The 25768-nt window shown below is 36.2% G+C and overlaps 1 protein-coding gene across 4 annotated transcripts in view; it reads left to right on the forward strand.

The window, feature by feature from the left end:
* Positions 1-23618, forward strand: part of Atp6v1a (ATPase H+ transporting V1 subunit A) — a 49919-nt gene extending 26301 nt beyond the window's left edge. For all 4 annotated transcript variants that reach the window (XM_074073168.1, XM_020181963.2, XM_020181964.2 and 1 more), the window contains 9 exons: positions 1100-1262; positions 1797-1905; positions 10536-10658; positions 10739-10853; positions 12121-12184; positions 13538-13741; positions 18039-18133; positions 19411-19582; positions 21292-23618. In XM_074073168.1, coding sequence (XP_073929269.1) covers positions 1100-1262; positions 1797-1905; positions 10536-10658; positions 10739-10853; positions 12121-12184; positions 13538-13741; positions 18039-18133; positions 19411-19582; positions 21292-21384 — 1138 coding nt within the window. In that variant the 3' untranslated portion in view covers positions 21385-23618. The remainder of the gene's footprint in view (positions 1-1099; positions 1263-1796; positions 1906-10535; positions 10659-10738; positions 10854-12120; positions 12185-13537; positions 13742-18038; positions 18134-19410; positions 19583-21291) is intronic.
* The last annotated feature ends 2150 nt before the right edge of the window (positions 23619-25768 follow it).

The raw sequence follows: 25768 nt of genomic DNA on the forward strand, positions 1-25768 counted from the left end.
TATATTGAAAAAAATCTGTTACTGTGATTATGAATGCAAGTTTTCTATGATTTTTTTTATGGTAAAACATATGATAAAAACATTTTGCTTAGCATTAAATTCCATTTCAATTACCCAGTCCCTCCCCAACCACACATGTACTTTGCTCTTCCTTAAAGAGTACTCTACTCTTCACTGTTACTTTTTAGGGAAAGTTTGAAAGTGACTGCTAAATTGTACCATGATCACCAGTCAATTTCACCAGTGTATCCCACTGGAAGCTGAGTTTTGTGAATATAGAAACTACTATCTTATTAACTATTTGTTCTCTGTAGCATTTCTAAGCACAGTTTTAATACAAGCTTTTAGAAAGTATGTATTAGTTGTTGAGTAATAAAAGGCTGACTTACACCTTAATAAAACTCTGTTCGTTACACTTTATAGCAAGATGACCTTATATATATATATACTTATTTGAACTACCAAAGCATAAACTTTATAACAACAGATGAATTTTATGGTCTTATTTTTTTTACTCAGGAGACAAGTTTCAAAAGTTAATTCCTATATTCTCATGAACTAATTTATATAAGCATTCAGAATGTCATTAGTATTATTTTATTTACTTATTTATTTATTGTCAGTACTGGGGTTTCGTACTTAGGGCTTGTTAGGCAAGTACTCTACTACTTGAGCCACACACCCCCAGCCATTTTTGCTATATTTAATTTTCAAATAGGGTCTCACATTTTTGCCTATGCTGTTCTCAGACCAAAAGCTTCCTGCCTCTGCTTCCACATAACTGGAATCATAGGCATGGACCACGACACCCAGCTTTTTTTCATACCCATCTTCCCCAGGTGCCTTATGGAATTTATTTTCATTTTTTCAACTATTATAGATAATAGAGATGATTAATGGAAATAAAAACATATACTATTGTAGGCACAAATAAGGAGGAAGTTATTTCTGTGTCTGTATATCTTGTGTGTGTATGTATAGGTAAAAATATTTTAACATGCTTTCTTTCCTTAACTTGTATTTTTGTGTCATTTACCTGCTTTACTTAATAGCACTTATTAGCAAGGAGAATAATCCATACTTCCTTGTCTTTGTTTAGGTGTGTTCAGGGAGGAACGACGGCTATCCCTGGGGCTTTCGGGTGTGGAAAGACAGTGATATCTCAGTCTCTATCCAAGTATTCCAATAGTGATGTGATCATCTATGTAGGATGTGGTGAAAGAGGAAATGAGATGTCTGAAGTCCTCCGAGACTTCCCAGAGGTCTGTATGTAGAAAGGTTCAATAATATTCTAGGGAAAAATCCCACATACCGATTTTCATTGGTAATTAATAAACATCTGGGTTTGTCTAGAGCAATGTTGTCATTTGTAAAGGATCTTTAAGAAATTTAAAATTAATAATTGTGGTTAATTTGCATATTCAATGAAATTTGAATTATTCGAAGTCAGTCACTTGAAATTTTTTCTGCGATCTATTTTTCATTTGTTGGGAAACAGATGAAATAGACAAAACATTTATACATGAGAACTTTATGTAGGCTTTGTGACCTATTGGGTGACTATAATAATAGTTCCTTTTGTGTAAAATAATAGATTTCATTTACAAAATGAAAATAATATCTATCTTTATAGCACAGCACTATGGAGCCGGGAAGAAGGCTGGAGTGATAGCAAATATTACTTTAGGAATACCCATTAGAGGAATTAAATATGACAAGTTGTAACTAAAAGGGGGGGTAAGTAAAATGCTACATTTAGAAATTAGAGGGTCACTAGTGGATTTTTTCATCTCTAGCTCACTATGGAAGTTGATGGCAAGGTAGAGTCAATCATGAAGAGGACAGCTTTGGTAGCCAATACCTCCAACATGCCTGTAGCTGCTAGAGAAGCCTCTATTTATACTGGTGAGTTACAATTGGAATAATAGCATTTAATACCTGTTCCTTAAGTTTACCACTAGCAATAAACTTTTCCTTTTAAAAAGAACTTTTCTTTCATTTAAAAATATTTTCATATGATCACATTCCTTGCTCTTGAGAAATATTTTGCTTATCATATCTTGAGTATAAAATGAAGGTAAAGTGTCCCAGTCTTAATGCCATAAAATGATTGTATCTTCTACCTTTTCTTCATTACATACTGTACCATTAATCTGTCTTTAAATATACTTATACATCTATAACTTGAGTTATTAGTTTTAAATTATTATATTTTGACTGGTGATGTAAAAGATAAGAAACTGGCGTGTTCACATGTTACCTTAACAACTAAGCACCCAATTTATCCCAGCTTCTAGTCCTTATATTTCTCCATTTTCAGAACTTAACTAAATTTATATTCTGTTCTGGAACAATAAAGCCAGTATTTAATTTTGCTCTAGATCTAATGTAATGTCCACTTGCAGTCCTTTGGCTACAGTTTCTCCATTTATTTATGTGGTCAAAATTTGCCGTTTGCAAGTTGCTTCAAGAAAGGCACATGGAAGCTATGTTCTCTGAATTCGTATTTCCTCATAAGTTTGGCATTGTACCATGGCCTTTAAAGTTTTAACAGTATTTTAGCTGAATATAAAATTCTTGGATCAATATTTGTTATGGTCTGGTGGTTTTTACTTTTATTGGAAAAAAAGATAAAACATTTATATATGTGAACTTTCATATACCTTATTGTCTATTAGTTTACTATCATTTTTTCCATAAAATAATGTATCTAATTATGAAGTGGAAATGCTTATCCAAAGTTTGGCTGAGTATAAAATTCTTGGATCAGTATTTCTTTCCTTGAAAACTCTTAGTTAGCATTAAATGTTGGGGAAAGATCTGACACTGGCCTTTTCCTTTTTCTTTTTTTTATATATATATATTTTTTATTGTTTTATTATTCATATGTGCATACAAGGCTTGGGTCATTTCTCCCCCCTGCCCCCACCCCCTCCCTTACCACCCACTCCGCCCCCTCCCTCTACCCCCACCCCCTCAATACCCAGCATAAACTATTTTGCCCTTATCTCTAATTTTGTTGAAGAGAGAGTATAAGCAATAATAGGAAGGAACAAGTGTTCCTGGTTGAGATAAGGATAGCTATACAGGGTGTTGACTCACATTAATTTCCAGTGCATGTGTGTTACCTTCTAGGTTAATTCTTTTTGATCTAACCTTTTCTCTAGTTCCTGGTCACCTTTTCCTATTGGCCTCAGTTGCTTTTAAGGTATCTGCTTTAGTTTCTCTACGTTAAGGGCAACAAATGCTAGCTAATTTTTTAGGTGTCTTATCTATCCTCACCCCTCCCTTGTGTGCTCTCGCTTTTATCATGTGTTCAGAGTCCAATCACCTTGTTGTGTTTGCCCTTGATCAAACACATAATGTCCACATATGAGGGAGAACATACGAATTTTGGTCTTTTGGGCCAGGCTAACCTCACTCAGAATGATGTTCTCCAGTTCCATCCATTTACCAGCGAATGATAACATTTCGTTCTTCTTCATGGCTGCATAAAATTCCATTGTGTATAGATACCACATTTTCTTAATCCATTCATCGGTGGTGGGGCATCTTGGCTGTTTCCATAACTTGGCTATTGTGAATAGTGCTGCAATAAACATGGGTGTGCAGGTGCCTCTGGAGTAACCTGTGTCACAGTCTTTTGGGTATATCCCCAAGAGTGGTCTTGCTGGATCAATTGGTAGATCAATATTTAGCTTTTTGAGTAGCCTCCAAATTTTTTTCCAGAGTGGTTGTACTAGTTTACATTCCCACCAACAGTGTATGAGGGTTCCTTTTTCCCCGCATCCTCGCCAACACCTGTTGTTCGTGGTGTTGCTAATGATGGCTATTCTAACAGGGGTGAGGTGGAATCTTAGTGTGCTTTTAGTTTGCATTTCCTTTATTGCTAGAGATGGTGAGCATTTTTTCCTGTGTTTTCTGGCCATTTGAATTTCTTCTTTTGAGAAAGTTCTGTTTAGTTCACGTGCCCATTTCTTTATTGGTTCATTAGTTTTGGGAGAATTTAGTTTTTTAAGTTCCCTATATATTCTGGTTATCAGTCCTTTGTCTGATGTGTAGCTGGCAAATATTTTCTCCCACTCTGTGGGTGTTCTCTTCAGTTTAGAGACCACTTCTTTTGATGAACAGAAGCTTTTTAGTTTTATGAGGTCCCATTTATCTATGCTATCTTTTAGTTGCTGTGCTGCTAGGATTTCATTGAGAAAGTTCTTGCCTATACCTACTAACTCCAGAGTATTTCCTACTCTTTCCTTTATCAACTTTAGAGTTTGTGGTCTGATATTAAGATCCTTGATCCATTTTGAGTTAATATTGGTATAGGGTGATATACATGGATCTAGTTTCAGTTTTTTGCAAACTGCTGACCAGTTTTCCCAGCAGTTTTTGTTGAAGAGGCTGCTATTTCTCCATCATATATTTTTAGCTCCTTTGTCAAAGACAAGTTGGTTATAGTTGTATGGCTTCATATCTGGGTCCTCTATTCTGTTCCACTGGTCTTCATGTCTGTTTTTGTGCCAGTACCTTGCTGTTTTTGTTGTTATTGCTTTGTAATATAGTTTGAAGTCAGGTATTGTGATACCTCCTGCATTGTTCTTTTGACTGAGTATTGCCTTGGCTATTCGTGGCCTCTTGTGTTTCCATATAAATTTCACAGTAGATTTTTCGATCTCTTTAATGAATGTCATTGGAATTTTTCCTTTTTCTTATAGAAGTGATTTTTCTTTTTTGCCCAAAGAATTTCTCTTTAAATCTGAAATCTCATAATTTGATTAGGATATATCCCAATATTGATAAGTTTGAATAATTTTTCCTAAAACATAGTGTACCCTTTCAGTCTATGAATATGTCTTTTATTTCAAACAATGTTTGAAAATTCTATATGAAACTTTTTCTCTTTCACCATGACTGTCTTTTTTAACTCCCAGCTTAGACATACTAGATCTACTTAATTTGTTTTCCGTATGTACCATTTCCTCTCCAGTCCTTTTTATTTAACCTTTTGTCTGTACACAGGATAAATGGTGTTTATTCTTTGTGCTAATTCTAACGAAACCTCCATTTCTGCAATAGTTTTCTTTTTTTCCAGCTCTTTGCTGAGTTCTGTTCATGAAGCATCTCTTATCTTGCTAGTCCCTGAGATTTTATTGTGTGATAGGATGTATTACTCAGTTTGTTGTTGTTTGACATCATTGTAATCCCTTCTGTCTTTTTTCTGACTATGTTTAGTTATCTGTACTGGTATTAATTATTACTATTACTCATCTTTGTAGGAGATGGAGGGACTGTCCGTAAGTATTAGCAAGGATTCACTTTAATATAACAGGGTGGAGTATGGGGGGTTGGAAAAGGAGAAACAGTTCCTGCTCCCTATGCAGGAAATGGGAGTAAAGACTCCAAGAAGACAAGCTTTTTTTTTTTAGCTTTCTGTGGTGATGGGGTTTGAATCAGGGCCTTCATCATGCTAAGCAGATGCTGTACCACTTGAGCCACACCCATACCTAGGAATTCTTCATGGTAACCTGCAAAGTTTGTTATGGTATGCAGTTGTGTAATTAAGTTATTTTACTCTTTTATTTCTCTTTTGCCAACAGGAGTCACTCACTGTAAGCTATTTGCAATGAATTCTCTCTTTTCCTTGCCACATTATATGTAGTGAAAATTGAGAGTGCCTATGTGTGTTTTGTTCACCTCTATCTCCCTACTTTTCCTAGATGCCAAACTGGTTCCAAAGAAGTATTGCTTGTTAGCCTTCTAGCCCTTTGCAAAGTTCCAAACAAAGGATTCTTGGTTTTGCTCTTCAGAATGTATCCCTAGTTTACAGATGCTTTATCTGATTATATAACCTCAGATGAATTCTTGGTGTTTTTCCACTCTTGTTTGGTTTTCATTCATTTAGGGGGGCTCTCCTCATTATATTGTTGGGAAGTTATTACTAAGTGTACATGAAAAGGGACCTAAGGTCAAGTTTGGAGAACACTGAGCCAAAAGAGATGCTTTATCCTCCTTTACTCAACTAGGACCTTTCTGAGAGTCTTATGCTGGTATGCATTATGAATCTAGAAAGGAGAAAGAGCTGGAAGCAATTCCCAGACTTCCTTTGAAAACTAAGTGTTTTATGACACATACTTAGAGAGGCATTGGGTAAAATTTCAAAATCACTGAAAGACATATACCAAAGGAGAGTGAAAAGCCATGGACACTACTTCTTTTCCTATCTCAGTCACAAGCCCTATCTTGGAATCATTATTTGTTTCATTTCTTTGGAATTCTGTAATTCCTTCACCCATGGCTCTTCCTTATGATTCAGTAGGGAGTGCACATCAAGCTTTGGTAATGGACATCTGGCACTGGGGAAGTCATCTGTACTTCCCAACATATAATCATGGTACAGTATCCAGAAGCCATCTTAAAAAGGTCTTTGCTGATAACAATAAAAACAGCATGGTACTGGCACAAAAACAGACATGAAGACCAGTGGAACAGAATAGAGGATCCAGATATGAAGCCACACAACTATGAGCAACTTATCTTTGACAAAGGAACTAAAAATATACGATGGAGAAATAGCAGCCTCTTCAACAAAAACTGCTGGGAAAACTGGTTAGCAGTCTGCAAAAAACTGAAACTAGATCCATGTATATCACCCTATACCAAGATTAACTCAAAATGGATCAAGGATCTTAATATCAGACCACAAACTCTTAAGTTGATACAAGAAAGAGTAGGAAATACTCTGGAGTTAGTAGGTATAGGTAAGAACTTTCTCAATGAAACCCCAGCAGCACAGCAACTAAGAGATAGCATAGATAAATGGGACCTCATAAAACTAAAAAACTTCTGTTCATCAAAAGAAATGGTCTCTAAACTGAAGAGAACACCCACAGAGTGGGAGAAAATATTTGCCAATTATACATCAGACAAAGGACTGATAACCAGAATATACAGGGAACTTAAAAAACTAAATTCTCCCAAAACTAATGAACCAATAAAGAAATGGGCACGTGAACTAAACAGAACTTTCTCAAAAGAAGAAATTCAAATGGCCAGAAAACACATGAAAAAATGCTCACCATCTCTAGCAATAAAGGAAATGCAAATTAAAAGCACACTAAGATTCCACCTCACCCCTGTTAGAATAGCCATCATCAGCAACACCACCAACAACAGGTGTTGGCGAGGATGCGGGGAAAAAGGAACCCTCATACACTGTTGGTGGGAATGTAGACTAGTACAACCACTCTGGAAAAAAATTTGGAGGCTACTTAAAAAGCTAGACATCGATCTACCAATTGATCCAGCAAGACCACTCTTGGGGATATACCCAAAAGACTGTTACTCCAGAGGCACCTGCACATCCATGTTTATTGCGGCACTATTCACAATAGCCAAGTTATGGAAACAGCCAAGATGCCCCACCACCGATGAATGGATTAAGAAAATGTGGTATCTATACACAATGGAATTTTATGCAGCCATGAAGAAGAACGAAATGTTATCATTCGCTGGTAAATGGATGGAATTGGAGAACATCATTCTGAGTGAGGTTAGCCTGGCTCAAAAAACCAAAAATCGTATGTTCTCCCTCATATGTGGACATTAGATCAAGGGCAAACACAACAAGGGGATTGGACTATGAGCACATGATAAAAGCGAGAGCACACAAGGGAGGGGTGAGGATAGGTAAGACACCTAAAAAACTAGCTAGCATTTGTTGCCCTTAACGCAGAGAAACTAAAGCAGATACCTTAAAGCAACTGAGGCCAATAGGAAAAGGGGAACAGGTACTAGAGAAAAGGTTAGATCAAAAAGAATTAACCTAGAAGGTAACACCCATGCACAGGAAATCAATGTGAGTCAATGCCCTGTGTAGCTATCCTTATCTCAACCAGCAAAACCCCTTGTTCCTTCCTATTATTGCTTATACTCTCTCTACAACAAAATTAGAGATAAGGGCAAAATAGTTTCTGCTGGGTATTGAGGGGGGGAGCGGGAGGGGGCGGAGTGGGTGGTAAGGGAGGGGGCGGGGGCAGGGGGGAGAAATGAACCAAGCCTTGTATGCACATATGAATAATAAAAGAAAAATGAAAAAAAAAGGTCTTTGCTGAACTTACTGTTTTGGGAGTCAAAGCTCCCTACCTTTTCCTGTCTCCTGGACCCTGCAGCAAAAGTCATTTGCAAAGCCAGGTGCAATGGCTCACACCTGGAATCCCAGCTACTTGGGAGGTGAGACCAGCCCACGCAAAAGTTAATGAGACCTCCCCTCAAGCTCAAGCAATAAACTGGATATGGTGGGATGCACCTGTGAAAACCAGCTATGAGGGGAACATTAGGTAGAAGGGTCGTATTCTGAGGCCACCCCCAAGAGAATGCAAGACCCCACCTGAAAAATAACTAAAGCAAAAAGGGCTGGGGTAGTGGCTCAAGTGGTAGAGTGCTTGATTAGCAAGCAGGAGGCTCTGAGATCAACCCCAGTACTGCCAGAGAAAGAAAGAAAAAGTTCATATGCAGATCCAGTGAGTGTTGGCCTTGATAGCCAGTCAGATTACAAGGGGAGCAACTTTTTTAAAAAGCACTGAGAACTCCATGCAGTGGGAGCCAGTCTGAGACACAAAAGAGAACCAAGGTCCCTTGCTATTTAGGACCATCCATTTGTGAAACTAGCTACAGAGCTGTGGGATAGTGCAGAGTGAGCAAGTGATTTCAGGAAGGAGCTCAGTTTCAAAACACCAGCATATGTGCAGGCAGAAGGGGGTGGTAAAATAAAGTTCCAGGCATTAGATTTTGAGACTGTTACAATGTAGTAATAACTATACATTTTTAATACACTGCTGCTCTGGCTTCAGTGCAGCTGGTTGCCACCCATAGCATTTCCCACATCCCTCCTACCCCAGCAGACAGTGGGGGAAGTGCCAAAGACCCCTGTGGCAGCACAGCCACCAATGTCAGCACAGCCATAGGAGTGCTTTTTTAACACTTTCTTGTGATAATTATCAAGCATATAGACAAGCTGAAAGTAAATTGCAGGGAGCACTCATGTACTACTAAACACCTCGATTTGACAATTGACATTTTATCTATTCTTGATTTATTAGATACCTGTTCCATCTGTATTTCCTAATAGTAAACTAGCATCTTTTCCTATTAAACCATTCATAATCTGCCTTCTACCCATTTACCTTTTGGATGGTAGTTGTTTTTCATGCATTATGAGTACAAATATCTTTTACCAGTCTTGTCTTGATTTTTGTCCAATGTATTTTTCTTTCTTTTAAGTACTGGTATCTGTAAGTCTGTAAGAGTAATCTCATTTACTGTTGTGTATCTGTCCTTTTACCAAGTCTTTCTAATGTAAGCATGCAAGTACTAATTATGTTTCATCACAGACTGAAAACATAGCCATGCTTATAAAGAGAGGATCTGTTCTTACCATCAGTGATAACTATTGTGTTTTAAATACTTTGTTTATGAAACAGTTTTATGAAAGCCTTAGAAGTCAGTATGTTTTTTATTCTGAGTGATGTAATAGGACACACAGTGAAGTGCTAAATTTTCCAGCAACTATTTCATTTTACTTATATAAGCTTCTGATTCATTACTGGTAAAATAAAGGAGTTCAGGGCATTAGAGTTGTATAGTACTTTTATACTTTTTGGCAGACATTTACATACATATTTCATTTCATTTGATATATGCAAGTATATAGTTATTCTCTTTTAACTGCTTAAAAAACTACACTGGGAAATCATGTTATTTTGCTAAGGTGAATGACAGCATAAAAAGCAGAACTGAGGACTTCTTTGTCTGTGTTACCTTCTTGTTAATGTTTTACCGTTTGTGAATTTATAGGACGTGACCTAATCTACATAGCAGAAAGATCTGGATAACCGATCATTTTAATAACATTTGATACTTTCTTTAAAAAAGAGCTAATTGTTTGAGTTTTTTTAAGTATGTATGTGTGAGTGTAATATACAGTGTAGAGCATCTACATTTAAAAATTAATTTCAGACTTAATTATTTCAACAAAGAGTAGAGAACAAATTGTTTTCCTGGTTTTTAAAATGTATTTTATATTAGGGTAGGCTAGACTGTGGCATCAAATAATTCCAAACATACGTCGTTCACTATAACAGACGCTATTTCAGGTGTCAAGGAGCACTTTGCTTCCATTCTGGACTAGGGCCCAGGCTGAAGAGCGCTTCAGTTTTCAATGCTTGGCGTCAGGGGCTTCTGAAGGGAGTTCTCTCCATCTCAGTAGGTCAGAAGGAAGAAGAACATGGGGAAAGTATGTGACTTGCCATGGAACTCATTGTTTTTTACTCACATGCCATTAGCTGGAGATGAGTTACATGGCCATATCTATATTCAGAGCATCCCAGCAAATATAGTTAAGCTATGTGCCCAGAAGAAGAGGAAGAACAGATTTGGGGGAACAGCTACCTCCTGGACTATGCTTTAAGGTTTTCTTAAGAATTTAAAAGTCAGGATTTTATGTTCTGACATTGTAACACATAATATTCTTCCCAATACAGGAATTACACTATCAGAATATTTCCGGGACATGGGCTACCACGTCAGCATGATGGCTGACTCTACCTCTAGGTGGGCTGAGGCTCTTAGAGAAATCTCTGGTCGCTTAGCTGAGATGCCTGCAGGTAAGTCTTTGCATTGCTTATCATGTAATCAACGCTTTCAGGGTTTTAGGAGCTGTTGAAATTTTCTTTTTGTCTTTCAGATAGTGGATATCCTGCATATCTTGGTGCCCGCCTGGCCTCTTTCTATGAGAGAGCAGGCAGAGTGAAATGTCTTGGAAATCCTGAAAGAGAAGGGAGTGTCAGCATTGTAGGAGCGTAAGCACACAAACTGTTTACTTTCCTTTTTTTTTTATTTGTTTGTTTGCTTATTTGTTTTTTTGGAGGCAGGGTGTTTCTATGTAGCCTGGGCTGGCCTGGGACTTGTAGTCCTCCTTCCTTTGCCTTCCAAGTGCTAGAATTACAGGCATGTAATTTGTTTACATGCTGTTTAGTTTTCAAAAGAAAAAAGTTATTTATTTAGAGAAAGAATATTAACTTCCTCTAGGAGCAGTAATTCTAAAGTAGGGCTGCACTCCAGGTCATTCACAGAGCTTCAAAGGAGTTCTTGGGAGATGTATGCATCACCTTTACATGTTTGGGTCCTGTTGGAGTGATTTCACTGATTAGGTTCAAGTCACAATATTTTAGGAATAATTTAAGAAATTATAGTCATGTTAGTATGACATCATGTAATGGTAAAAACAAAGTAAAGATTTGTGATTACTACATAAAGCCCATACTTTGTTCTTGAAGCTTTTCCTTCCTTTGAGATTCATCTATTTGATTAGAATAATGCAGCTGATTACAATAAGACATTGTCTCATTTCTCATAGTATAAGACATTCAATACTTGTTCCTCGTGCCCAGCATGGTGGTAAGTGCATGTAATCCCAGTTAATCAGGAAGCATAGATTATTAGGATTATGGTTTAAGGCTAACCCCAACAGAAAGTTAGGAATACTACATCTCATCAAACAAGCCTGGTATAGCACATCAGTGATCCCAGTTTCACAGGAGGCATAGGTAAGAGAATCAAAGTCCGAGACGAACCCAGGCCAAAAAAATGAGACCCTAAATGAAACACACAAACAAAAAACATTAAAGCAAAAAAGGGCTCAGAGCATGGCTCAAGTGGTAGAGCACCTGCTTAGCAAGTGTGAGACTCTGAGTTCAAATCCCAGTGTGCCCCCTCCAAAAAATACCAAACTTGTCCTATTTGTAACATAAGATTTTTATGTGAGGGTTTTCTTGTCAGTGATCATTTAGTTCTGAAGTTATTTACATCAAAAAGTTAGGGCTGTGGGTAAAGCTCAGTGATCTCAGACCCTGTGTTCAATCCCCAGCACCAAAAATAGGTTAAGTAGATAAATAAATATTATTTGCATTAAAATTAGCTTTCAAAAAATTTGACTCGTGTATGTTATTTTTATAAGCACTATTATGCTTTGTTAATAGATTTTCAAAAAATCAACTTTCATATAGAAGTTATTTTTTGTTGTTATCAACATCTCTAATAATAATTTTTTTTATTTTTTTAATGTAGAGTTTCTCCACCTGGTGGTGATTTTTCTGATCCGGTTACATCTGCTACTCTGGGTATTGTTCAGGTATGTTGTTCCCCAGTGTAGTCATCTTCTGGGCTATTCCCCTCTGCCTCCAAGTTATTCTAATATAATTGAAATCATCATGAAGTTTTTAATTTAGCACTAAAGAATAGGCAGTGATAAAGTATGTTTTAAGAGCATCTTTGATCCTGAGATCCATTAATGCTCTGATTTTTCTTAACTTTGTAACAGGGTTCATAATAGGTAGCAAAGTTTTATTAGTGTTAAAATTATGCTACCATTTAAGTTAGAGTAACCCTAGTCATAGAAGCAAATGGGCACCAAACTGCATAATAGCAAAATACCTAGAAGTTTATTTCTCCTCGCAGTATGGTCCAAGGCAAATGATCCTATCAAAAGTGAGCATCTTTCATTCAGTCATGATTATAGTCCAGGGCTTGTTCCATCTGTGGCTCTGCCATCACCTATCGTGGTATTCTTCTGTGTCTGGCTGGAGAGGAAGAAACCATAGAGAAGGCACATAGACCTTTTGAACCTTGGGCTCAAAGGTGACACAGTCATTCCACTCCTGTTCTGTTAACTGTGCCCAGATGAGAGCAAGACTGGAAAATGTAGTTCCTGCCTAGCCAGTTGCTTTCTGTGACAAGGCACGAGTTTAATGGCTAGCTAGTCAACTTGGCCATTAAAAGAAGCCTAAATAAAAGGTATGTACATCAGCTATAGTTTTTTTTTTTTTTAAAGTTGATATACTCATAAGTAAATATATATAATTCATGTGAGAAACCAGAATATTTACCTGTGCTCTGGCAGTGTCAAATGAAATGACAAAGGCTAAATTTATAGAGATTGTAATTTCTAACATTTGGTAAAATTTTGAATTTTAAATTAGGAGGGAAGATGGGACAAAGTTCAGAATGCATAAAATATCTTGTGTTTGGCCTCAGAAAAATGAATGTCAAATTTTTTTCAACTGGCCCTTAATAATAGGGAGCTGAATTTAATCAGAACTTTTAGAGATGTTCAGTCAAACTAGTATCTGTTCTTTCTCAGTAAGTCTTTTCTAGTTCTTATGTTTATATTGTACCACAATAATCTTAAAAAGAGTCAGTTTTCCTTTTGCTGTCACATTTGGCATGCTATTAAGGGAATTCAGATAAAATTTGGATTTGATTTGCATGTGTTACCCACCCTGAAAATGAAAAACATGTATTTTTAATTAAAATGTTCTACAAATTTTATATTCTATTTCAATCAGACTTGTATATACTAAAAAGATACATAATTCAAGCAGTAAATTATAAATTTGCATATTTAGGACACACAAACATACTTCAATACTTTTTTGAACTTTGTAAAGAAAAGTTATTTGGGTTTTTTTGCTTGTTTTTTAATCAGGTATTCTGGGGCTTAGATAAGAAGCTAGCTCAGCGTAAGCATTTCCCCTCTGTCAATTGGCTCATCAGCTACAGCAAGTACATGCGTGCCTTGGATGAGTATTATGACAAACACTTCACGGAGTTTGTTCCTCTGAGGACCAAAGCAAAGGAAATTCTACAGGAAGAAGAAGACCTGGCAGAAATTGTACAGCTTGTGGGAAAGGTAAGTGGTTAAGTCCCCCAGAGAACAGATGTATGGTTACATGCCATGTTAAAAGGACAGCAAAAACCTTGGGTGTGCACAGTGTTGCCCAATAAGGTGAATAATTAAATGTAAATTAAGATTTGATTATGAATATCAAATTTTTTAAAACTAATTGAGTTTTTTAATTCTTATAACACTTAATATGGTCCTAGGTTTATTGTAGATGAGAAACACTTGATTTTCTTTTAGTTCTTAAAATGAAATATACCCATTGCCGTCCAAGTTAGAGGTAGTAGAATTAGGATCTATTAACATACATTTTTGTAGGAGAACTAGGAGTAGGAATCAGACAGATTGAATTCTAGTTCTTCCTATAGTTAGCTCTATGACCTTAAACAAAGGTGATTTTTTGCATTCTTATTTCTGTATCTTGATGTTTCAAAGGAAGATAGTGGTATCATTAAATTTAGTCAAATTAAAGCACAGAATTGAATACCTTCTTAGATAGTATGTAGGACTAATGAAGACTCTTAAAGTTCTCAATCTGATTCTATTCTTTCTTTACCTGTGGGGGAGAGTTGTTGAGATAGGTTCTTGTTATGGAGCACAGACTGGCATCTAACCTGCCATCCTCTTTCCTCTGCCTCTTGAGTGCTAGAATTACAGGTGTGTACCACCATCTTATAAGGCTTCTTCCTAACATTTTTCCAGTAAAGGATAATATTTTTAGAGTTAACATCTATAGTGTGTGTTCATTATTTATTATATATAGAGTATGTGGCCTTCTGAAAGAAGCAAGAAACAAAAGACCAATCTATAAAACCAGATAAAGGCAAAACAAGAAAAGAAAATTATAGATTCATTTTGTCTGTGAATATAGGTATACAAATTTTAAATACTCATTTAGTAGACCCAGTAGGGTATTTAAAAGTAGAATAATGTATTAAAAGCAAGTAAAGTTTTTCTAAGGAATGCAAATGTGATTCAACACAGAAAATGTATTATTGTAATTCATTAATGTAATTCATGTAATGGAAAAAAGATATTCTAATCAGTAAGGAAAAAATACTTGAAGTTTGCTACTTGATTTAGATTTTTAGAAACTCTTACCAAAACAGAGCCAGGCTAGTGCCACATGCCTGTAGGCCTAGCCACTTGGGAGGCAGAAGCAGGAGGATCATGAGTTCAAGGCCAGACTGGACAAAAAAGGTAGTGAGACCTTGTCTCAAAACAAAATAAAAACAAAAAGGGCGAGGCCCTGGGTTCAATTTCTGTACCTTGGGGTAAGATAAAAAAGAGAGAACTTCCTTAGACATTAAAATTAATATACTAAACTGGGTGTGGTGGCATGTGCCCGTGGTCCCAACTACTGAGAAAACTGAGGCAGGAGAGTCTCATAGAGAAATTTCAGATGCATTTTATTTAAAAATCAGAATTAAGACAAGAACATCTACTACCACTATGTTTAGCTGAATACAGAGGTCCTAAACAATAACATAAGAAAAGAAATAAGTTTTAAAGGGAGATACTAAAATGTCATTATTGGCCAGGCACCAGTGGCTCATGCCTGTAATCCTAGCTACTCAGGAGGCGCAGAGATCAGGAGGATTGCAGTTCAAAGCCAGCCCTGGCAAATAGTGCATGAAACCCTATCTCAAAAAAACTCTTCACAAAAAAAAAAAAAAAGGGCTGGGAGAGTGGCTCAAGATGGAGAGCCTGAATTCAAGCCTCAGTACTGCAAACAAACAAACAAACAAATAAATAAATAAATAAAAACTCATTATTTGTAGATAATGTGCTAGAAAAATAGCTATTAACAGACAAACAGAAATAATAAGAGTTTGGTGAGGGGTTCTGATTCAAAACAAATACAAATCAACAAATTTTCTATACCAACAATAACAATTAGAAAATAAAACTAAAGATAAACTATTCACAATATCAACAAAAAATAGAGTGTATGAACTGACCAGGAATATGTATTTCTTCTGTAGAAAGCATTTTAAAACTAAATAAAGCAGAAGATAATCTGCAAACAGCCCATGCCTCGTGGATGGGCTGAAAAGATGCCACTTCTCTTTGAACTATAAATTCAATGTGATTCCAGCCAAATTTCTAGTTGAATCTTCTGTGGAATCAATAATCATTCTAAAATTCATTTGCTGCCCCAAAGATTCACACTCTTGAAGAGTAAATGGCTTTTCCCCTATTGGATATTAACACAAAACCGTAGTGACAAAAACACTATGGTATTGATGAGATAAAAAACAGACTGGTGGAACAGAGCAGGGATAGATTTGCATATATGTGGACTCTTGATATTGCAGAGTGGGTCCACAAATCAAGTGAGGGGAGTGGGGATTGTTTTACTCAACAATGTAAAACTATTTACTCTTTGGTGAAAATAAAAAGGGATTGCCTCGCAAGCCTACATACAAAGGTAGACTCTAGGTAGATTAGCAATGTAAATGTATGAAGGAAGACTTTCATGTTAATAGGAAACAGATATTAAAAGAATATGTTTTTGATCTGGGATTGGAAAAAAGACTTCTTAAACTCTCTCACACACAACATTAAAAGAAAACAAAAAAAATTGATAGCACATGTAAAAGTAAAGTGTTTGTTCAACAAAGACCCATGGATAAAGGTAGCAGACTGTAGATTAGGAAACAAACTTTGCAACAACTAAAACCTATGGACTATTGAAAATGTACCAAGGTGGCCAAAGGGAAGAGCAAAATATAGAAGAGGAAACCTGAAGGATTACAATAATGATAACACGTTACAGTGGTTAGAAAAGTGAACATTAGAAAGCTGGGTATTCCCAAATGTAGAGGAATAGTGTGCTCTTGTGGGTATATCATCTTGTGCTGCCATTGTGAAGAACAGTGTAATAGATAACTTGTTTGGGACTTAGCAGTTCTGCCTCTGGGTATTTATCTCTGAAAGATATTCTCAAACAAGACCTTAAGTCAACATTTGTGTGGTGGGGAATCAAATGAAATCTGGGTGTCCTGTACCAGGACAAGAGATTGAAGGTAAAGTAGGGAGAATGCCCACAACAGAGAATGAATTACACAAGACCCAGAAGCAGTACACTGTGTTATGTAACTGGCATATAACAGCATAAGTGGATCTTAAAAACAAAGTGCCAAAAACAATTAAAAATGCTTTGCATACTGAAAAACAAGCACAAAATACATATATATATATATATATATATATATATATATTTCCTATAAAAGGAAATACATGTAATATTTGCCTTTGAAGAAGGAAATAGAAGTAAAAGGGATTTTTTAAATAAGAAATGAAAGACCTGATCCTTAACTAAAGGAAGTTAGTATACATAAGTCATACAGAATGCATTTAACTCATGGGCACTGTCTCTTTCTTACAACTCCTAAGAAATCTTCACTTGTTAGTGATCCTAGCAACAATGGTGTTATCGCTCCAGGCTGATAGAGTATCTATAAAAGTTAGGGCTTTTGAGGCAGTGATATTTAGAGGATAAAACCCTGTAACTTATAAATAGCCTTGTGTCTAATAAAATAACACTCAAACAAGATAAGTACATACTTATCTATGCTTATACTTGATAGTTCTAAACATCATGTAATTTTTTTAAAAGTAACTATTTATAAGCTATTTAGATTACCGTGAAACAAACTTAAAGTTGAAAACTCAAATAATTAAGACATAAAGCAAGGCAAGCATTTATTATTAAGTATTTATAAAAACAAACAATCAGTTTGCACACACATGTTCATAGCAGCACTATCCACAATAGCCAAAAGTGAAAGCAGCCTAAATGTCCTTGTGCAGGTGAATGTACAAACAAAATGGTACGTTCATACAATGAGATATTTTTCAGCCTTTTTAAGGAAGGAAATCTTGTCACATGCTGCAACACCAATGAACCTTGAGGACTTTTTGCTAAGTGAAACAAGTCAGTCACAAAAATACAAGAACTGTGTGATTTCACTTACATGAGGTATTTAAAGTAGTCAAATTCATAGAAACAGAAAGTACAATGGAGTTACTATATAACGGGCATAGTTTCGATTTGCAAAATGATTCACAACAATCTAAACATACTTAACACTACTAAACTGTACTATTACAAATGGTTAAGATGGCAGATTTTATGTTTGTACTTTTTACCACAGTAAAAAAGAACAAATAGTAGTTATAAAGTTAATCTATTAATGATAAGTGATTGTATTGTTTAATATCTGATTGCTAATTATTTGTGATTGTTGGTCCCACATCATGAAAATAAAGGTATAAAAATACATCTTTTTTTCTCTTCTAGGCTTCTTTAGCAGAAACAGACAAAATCACTCTGGAGGTAGCAAAACTTATCAAAGATGACTTCCTACAACAAAATGGATATACTCCTTACGACAGGTAAGCTATGCTGACTTCCTTTTTTTTTTTTGGGAATTTTCTTTTGTGTTTTGGCAAAGGAGCTACCTGCATATTAAAAACTTTTTTTCTCAGACAGACAAACTCTGACTCAAAATACTGGCTTATTTTGAGTATTCATGGCAGACATCTAATGATCTAATATGTCCCCTTGTCTTAATTTGCTTATTTGTCAAATTATGACTACTTTTACACACTGCCGTGTCTCTTTTACTCCTTGCCTAAATACTTACGTTCTGTTTTCCCACTTCATTTCCCACAAGTCATATGTCTCTTTAACAGTCCGTTTTAGGTACCCAGTGCTTGCCTTTTTTTTATTATTGTCTCTGCTACTGCAATGGCTTACTTACAATTCCCATTTCTTTTAAATTCTTTACATTTGCATCTTTCATCTTAGGCTAGCTTTTCTCCCTCCCATCATATTTGGCTCCATGTAAGAATCAAAGAGAAGTGAACAAATACGAAGATTAACCAGATTGGTAGGGCAAGCAAAAAATATGCCAATATGTCAGGAAATCTCAGAAATCTGCAGGCTCAGGGACAGAACTGGGCCACCCACATAAAGCTAACTCATCAAGGAAAAATCCTTTGGAAAGAGTGTGACAGTATTGTTAAATTTAGTGTTTGCTGGTAAGCAGGTGTTTTTTGTTATTAAAAGGTATGGGTAAATGAAAATAAACACATTAAAGTAAAAGGGGCCATTATTAACTGTAGCAACTTGCAGTTTCTTGCTTTGCTGTTATTTATTAAACCTTAGTGTAAGACCACGAAGGGAATCTTTACAACTCAACCATTTGATTTACTTATGTAACTTCATTGTACAAAAACAAACCCTTGGAGAATCATTAGATTGTAGCAGTACTGCTTCCTTGTTCCTCTTGCTTGATCATTTCAACAGAAAAAAAATTATCTTCAAGATAAATAGTATGAATCTTCATATTCATCTATCCCATGGATACTGAGACAGCTCTGGTTTTTTTTTTTTCTTTCTGTTTTTTGGGTGGTGGTGCTAGAGTTTGAACTCAGGACTTTAAGCTTGCTAGGCAGGCGTGTTACCACTTGAGCCATGTACTCCCAACCTACTTTTTTTCTTCTATTCTTTTTTTCATTCCTGTGTATCTAGTAAATGTAAGCAATCTGTATATTTAAATGGAGAAGCTAATGCCCAGATAGTTTTATAGTGAAAGTTTTATATAATGAAAGTGTGAACTTGCTGTGTCATCTGTTTTTGTTAATTTTTTCCATCTTCATTACCCTAGGTTCTGCCCATTCTACAAGACAGTAGGGATGCTGTCCAACATGATTGCATTTTATGATATGGCCCGCAGAGCTGTAGAGACCACTGCCCAGAGTGACAATAAAATCACATGGTCCATCATCCGTGAGCACATGGGGGAGATCCTCTATAAACTTTCCTCCATGAAATTCAAGGTATATTTTGTTCTTGATGTAGTTTTTTTAGTAGAAAATGCCCCTTCCTTCCTCCTTTTCCTCCCTTCCCTTCTTTCTCTTATTTTCCTTTCTTTCATCCCAAACCTGGAAGATGAAACTTGCATTTATCATTTTCACACATGTTCGTGTTGTATAAAACCAGAACAGTCCTCAAGTTATGTTCAAGTGGGAATTCCAGTGATAAAAATTATAGTATGTCACGTCTAAAATAAGTGCTGATGTTTTTTTCTCTTTTGTCTTAGCTACCAGGCAATTTAAAGCTAAATCATTGCTGAACAGCAATTACCTTAACTTCAAGTACCTATTAAGATCTAGCCCCATATTCTTCTGAATAATGTCTGCCCTATTTATTTCTTTTAAATATATGTTACACATTGTTTTAGCTTTTAAGTAACCTCTTAACTCTTTCAGAAGTACACAAGATAAAAATAAGTAGTTAAGTGAAATTTCCAGTAGAAGTTAAAGTGTGTAAGATGGGTTTTTTTTTTTTTTTAAATAGCTAATCAGGTGGACTGATTTCATGATACCCAGGCATATTTACTAATCACATGTTCAATGATTCTCCAAGTGAATCTTTAATAGAAAATTTTAAAAGCAATATGTTTATTGTGTGTGTATTTATATATACTTAGATTGAAAATGTTAACCGATATAAATATAACTGCATCAAGAATTTTAAAATGTTTGTAACCTTTGGGTCCTGTCATTTCACTTTGAGATGTAGGAACAGATACTGTTTTTGTTTTTGTTTTGGTCGTACCAGAGCCTTGTGATACTAGGCAAGTGCCTACTACTGAGTTACACCCACAGCCCAGAGATTTTTTTTTTCATGTTATTTATTAAACTTCTTAAATATCATCTAAGAACGAACATGACATGTTCATCTAAGTACATCATGACATGTTCATAAGACAAAAAATATATAAAGGAATTAATGTCTGTTTTTTTTAACAATTTCTAAAGATATGGAGAAATATTTATGGTATACTGTAAAAAAAAATCTGGTTACAAATGATTCCATATATAATTTGATCAAAATTTTGTCTTTTAAAATTATGTATTCATAGAAAAAGAAAAAAAATACCTAATTGTGATGATTTCTGATAAGTGATTTAAGTTGAAATCTTTTCTGTTTACATGCTCATTATATCAAATTAACATCACAGATCTTTTTTTTTAATTCCTTAGATATTCTATAGCTTTGTTTTGGGTTAGAGAGTAGCATTTCTTGGTTTAGAGTCCTAGAAGTAGAATGAAGTGTCAGAGAGCTTAAACACTTTAAAGTCTCTTATACATATTACTTGACTTAAGTAGCTTTCCATAAGAATTTTAAATATGGTACATTTAAAAATTATTTTTCCAGATTTTATTTCTGCATCCAAATTTATGTCTGGCAGATCCTGAAATAATAAATTCTGTTTTGACTAAACTAATTCCCAGTCATCATATATACATAGTCACATGCATCTAATATGCACTGCTCTCATCATTTGCACTGTTGTGCACATTATTTTGGGTTTAGTCAGTTTTTTTGTTTTCTTTCTATGTTGCTGGATTTTGACTCTTCTCTGTGGTTTATCAGTGTACCTCACTGAACCTAGTATTCAAAATATATCAAATATAAGTAACTTACCACAGCTGAGAATTGTTTTCCAAAGGTAAATTGAATCTGTCATATCTTTTTTTAGGATCCAGTGAAAGACGGTGAGGCAAAGATCAAGGGCGACTATGCTCAACTTCTTGAAGACATGCAGAATGCATTCCGTAGCCTTGAAGATTAGAACTGTGATTTCTTTCCTCCTCTTCCTCAGCAAGTTCATATGTGTATATTTCTCTAAATTTCTCATCTCAAACCCTCCTTTTTTTTTTCTGCAGCTTTGAGACTAGTGCCTAGTGTGTTATCATTTGTTTTGCTGTTTATTTGGTAGGTCTTATATAATCCAAACATTCCTTTGTTCCAGTGTTTGAAACGCTTCCCCAGTCTCTTATCTGAAGTGGTGAATGTAGTAATATGATGTACAATGGCTACACTACTGTAAACTTGTATGTAGGGTGACAACCCTCCTTGTCTTTGGTTTGCCCTCTCCTCACCTCCATTAAATTATAAACGGGACGACTGCATGTACTCTCTTTGCAATGGATCTGGGATGAAAGGCCAGGTTTCTATACCTCTTGACAGGTACTTTGGGAAATGGCTCAGTACCTGCGTGGGAAGGTCACTTGCAGCTTTGCTCAGTAAACATGTGATTAATGTTCCAATTGTACACTGCTTCCCTAGTATAAATCAGGAGTACTTATGGGAAGCTGTTGGGAACTATATTGTTTCTAAAGGAGCACTTATGAGACTCAGCATTATAGATGAATCAGTTCTCTCTGAAAAAGTGATAAAAGAGCCAGGTGGTAAGACTTAGATTAACATCTCATCAAAGCATATTTCATTTCACTAGGAAAAATTCAGTATCAGGAATTATTATATACTGCATTGCTAGGAAGTTCTCTTTTTTAATTATATTTGAAACGATCATTGAAAACTTGACCCATATCACATCCTCTTTCTTTTCCTCAAACATCTTAGAAGCCTAAGCTTCTAAAAGTCATATGGCAGTGTGATAGGCAGCAAAATGCCATAGGAAAGACATTTAGTAGTGGATAAAGGCTTTTTTGCCTATTTAAGAACCAGCTGAACTGTAGTGATTGTTGGGGCCAGAGTGGCATTATAGCTTTACAAAGTAATAACATGTGTCATGTGCTTGCATGTCTTTTTGCTTGCTGAGTTTTTGAACAGTTTATGAACTATAGAACATGACTACTTTCATGGGGGTTTTTCCAGTCCTCTGGCTCGGGTTTCTCAGAACGTCTATGGCCAGAGCGGCATAACAGTTTCCATTCTGTTTAATAGGGATGAAATTCTTGTATCTACTGGTAACAGAAACTGGGTCATGTGGGAAGAAAAAGATCAATTTCGTCCTGTCTTTTAAGTATATGTTTAAAAATAACTTCTGTGTTTGCCTAATAAGGCACATTGCAAAACAGCTCTGAGAGCAAGTTTCCCATTAACTCTTTCTGACGGATAGTGCTGGCACCATTGCTTTCTCTTAGGGAAGAGGAAAAGATATGTGAACATGTCTAATAATTCCAAATATGCAAATGTAATAACATAAATAAAGTATTTATTTTATGCCTCAGTATGTTATTTAAATTTTTAGGTAATACATTTCTTTTGTTCTGTTAAGGATAGATGCAGTCAGTAGAGAATTCAGATACAGTTTAGTGTAAATCCTTGCAGGTTGCATATGGTTACAGTGGCCTGCTGTTCAGGAAAGATATTCTTCCATATAACTTTTTTTAACCTTTCAACAATGTTGACAGGTAAAGATTATGCAATGATTTCTTGAGATGTGGACTTAATGGTGCTGCTCAATCAGTTTGCTTCCAGTGTAGCCTCCTACAAGATGCACTTAGGCTAGTGGAAATTAAACAGATTTCAAAAACTTTCTATTCCTACCTTAAACCTACCAGCAAACTAGAATTTTGATCATAATGAATGATCTGAAGAAATTAGTTGACCAAGTTTTTTGTGTTGTTGTTCTGATTTTGAGATGTACATTCTTACTTCTTTTAAGAATGTTGCTGTATGAGTGTGAAGAAGCTAGAGAAACAATGCTCAGATGTTCACTGTTCCCTTCACTTACATGTTATAGAATTTTAGATTGTTCACAGATAGTGTTTCTTTAGTAAGAGTGTGTTAATATTACAGCAGTCTTTTAAAAAGATTATACAGTTCTGTATTTATTGTGCTGTGCCTGGTCCTAAGTGCAGCCAGTTAAACAAGTTTCATATGTATTTTTCCAGTGTTAAATCTCACACATTGTATTCTTTGGAAATTTTCTTCCATCATGAAGAGCAAATAGAAAAGGTCATATACATTGCCTCCTTATCCTTGAGATTTCACTATATGTTAAAAGTTGCATATAATTATTAATCTATGAAAGAATAAAAAGTGGATTGAAATTAACTTTTTTTCTTTTTTTTTTTTTCATTTGGAGGGGGGCAGGCAAGATCTGGCAGAAAATGAGTATTTTGACTTATTGTTTCAGCATGTCCTTTCTAATGTTTATTTCTTCCTTCTTTGTGGATTGTTCCATAAGATCATGAAATTCAATTGGTGCTCTCACCTAAACAGCCTACAAAACATCCTATAATAGTCCACATGGTTGCAAATATCCAGGATCTCATTCTGAATATAACTTTAAACTGGAAAAGTGAATGGTTTTGCTGGGACCAGTGGCTCATGCCTGTGATCCTGGCTACTCAAAGGTAGAGATCAGGAGGATTGCTGTTCGAGGAAAGATCAGGCAAATATTTCAGGAGACCCTATCTCGAAAATAACCAATACACACGCACACGCGCAAGCACACACACACACACACACACACACACAAAAGGGCTGGTGGAGTGGCTCAAGTGGTAGAAACGCCCACAAGTGTTCAAACCCCAATACTGCCAAAAATAAATAAATAAATAAATGATTTCTAAAGATTCATTTCTAAATGAAAGGACATGAGTGGTACTCATTCCAAATTTTGGCAAGTGAACTAAAGCCTTATAGTTCATGCATTTGCAGGCCAGATGATTTTAGATCCAATATAGCAACATCCATTGCAGCTATTCATATGTTACTTAGGTGTATTAATCATGCCTCTCTAGAGGAACAGAACCAGTGGAATATGTGTAAAATTACAAAAGGGAATTTCTTAATTGGAGGCTGGATAGTACAACAAACTGTTTGCACGCTGGAAAGCCAGTGAACCCAGTAGCAGCTTAGTCCAAGAAGCTGGAAACCTCTGGACAAGGGAGACTAAGGAGACTAATGTTGTTATAGTCTCAGTCCAAGGTAGAAGACCTGGAAGCTCCCTGGGGAGTTGCTGGCATGAGTCTGCATTGAAGGGTTGACGGAGCTGAAGTCTGATGTCCACAGTCATGCAGCAATAGTAGACACACTCGAGAAGGGTGGAGCTTGCACACACTGACTGGCTTCCTTCCACCTTTCATGGTGGGCCCATAGGCCCTCGACCTATTGGACAATGCCACCCATATCCACACACCCCCCGTAGTTGCTATGCCAGTCATCTCTGAAAACACCCTCACATACACACCCAGAAGTGTGCTTTACTAATCTCCTAGGCATCTCTCAGTTCAATCAGGGTTAACTAGAATATATTTTTATTTCCTTTAATGCTATATCTTTTAACAATTTTCAAAGGAGAGAAGAAGCAATGTGGAATGGAGAACTCTGTATTCATATTGAATGCCAAGTTTATGTAGAAGAAAAGTTCGTGGGAGCTGGGCGCCAATGGCTCAGGCCTGTAATCCTAGCTACTCAGGAGGCAGAGATCAGGAGGATTGTGGTTTGAAGCCAGCCCAAGCAAACAGTTCATGAGACCCCATCTTGAAAACACCCTTCACAAAATAGGGCTAGTGAAGTGACTTGAGGTTTAGGCCTTGAGTTCAAGCCCCAGCAGGACAAAAAAAAAAATCATGAGAAAGCTAGTGAGTTATTTTAAGAGTGAGTTATTTTTAAATCCACTAGGTAATATCCCAGCATCTTCTGCATATTAGTTTTAATGTATTGCTACAGTGTAAGAACATAAAGAAGGGCACCAAATAGGGGGTGAGAAAATGCTACTAAAGTTCTAAGAAGTTAGAACAGTTTCCCTTAGAAGTTGATTCTGGGACTGGAGGCATAGCTCAAATGGTACAGCACTTGTCTAACAGGCACAAGGCTCTGGGCTCAATCCTGAATATTGCATAACAAAAGCAAAGTATTTTATTTGGAAGCTTAATCTCAAGAAACACCAATAGGGGAGTAGGGAATTGGGTACAAAATGGAAGGAGACCAATGAAAGTGCTCATTATCAAGTTAGCAACTTTGGACCTTAGAACGCAATCCTGCCGCATCCCCTGCTGGGGAGTTCTGGGAACAAGTGAAGAACACACCTCTCAAGTTATCCCACCTGTGGTGCAAGGAACCTAGGGTACTTCCATCAGTCACTTTCATCTTACAGTGAAAGCTGTTCCCAAAGGAAGACTCAGTGTATGGCGCATGCATTCAAATAGATCGGGCACCGGTGGCCACACAAAGTACTGTGGAAATTGGGCTGGTGC

The sequence above is a fragment of the Castor canadensis genome, chromosome 5 (assembly GCF_047511655.1).
Source record: "Castor canadensis chromosome 5, mCasCan1.hap1v2, whole genome shotgun sequence".
In the NCBI taxonomy this organism is placed as follows: domain Eukaryota; kingdom Metazoa; phylum Chordata; class Mammalia; order Rodentia; family Castoridae; genus Castor; species Castor canadensis.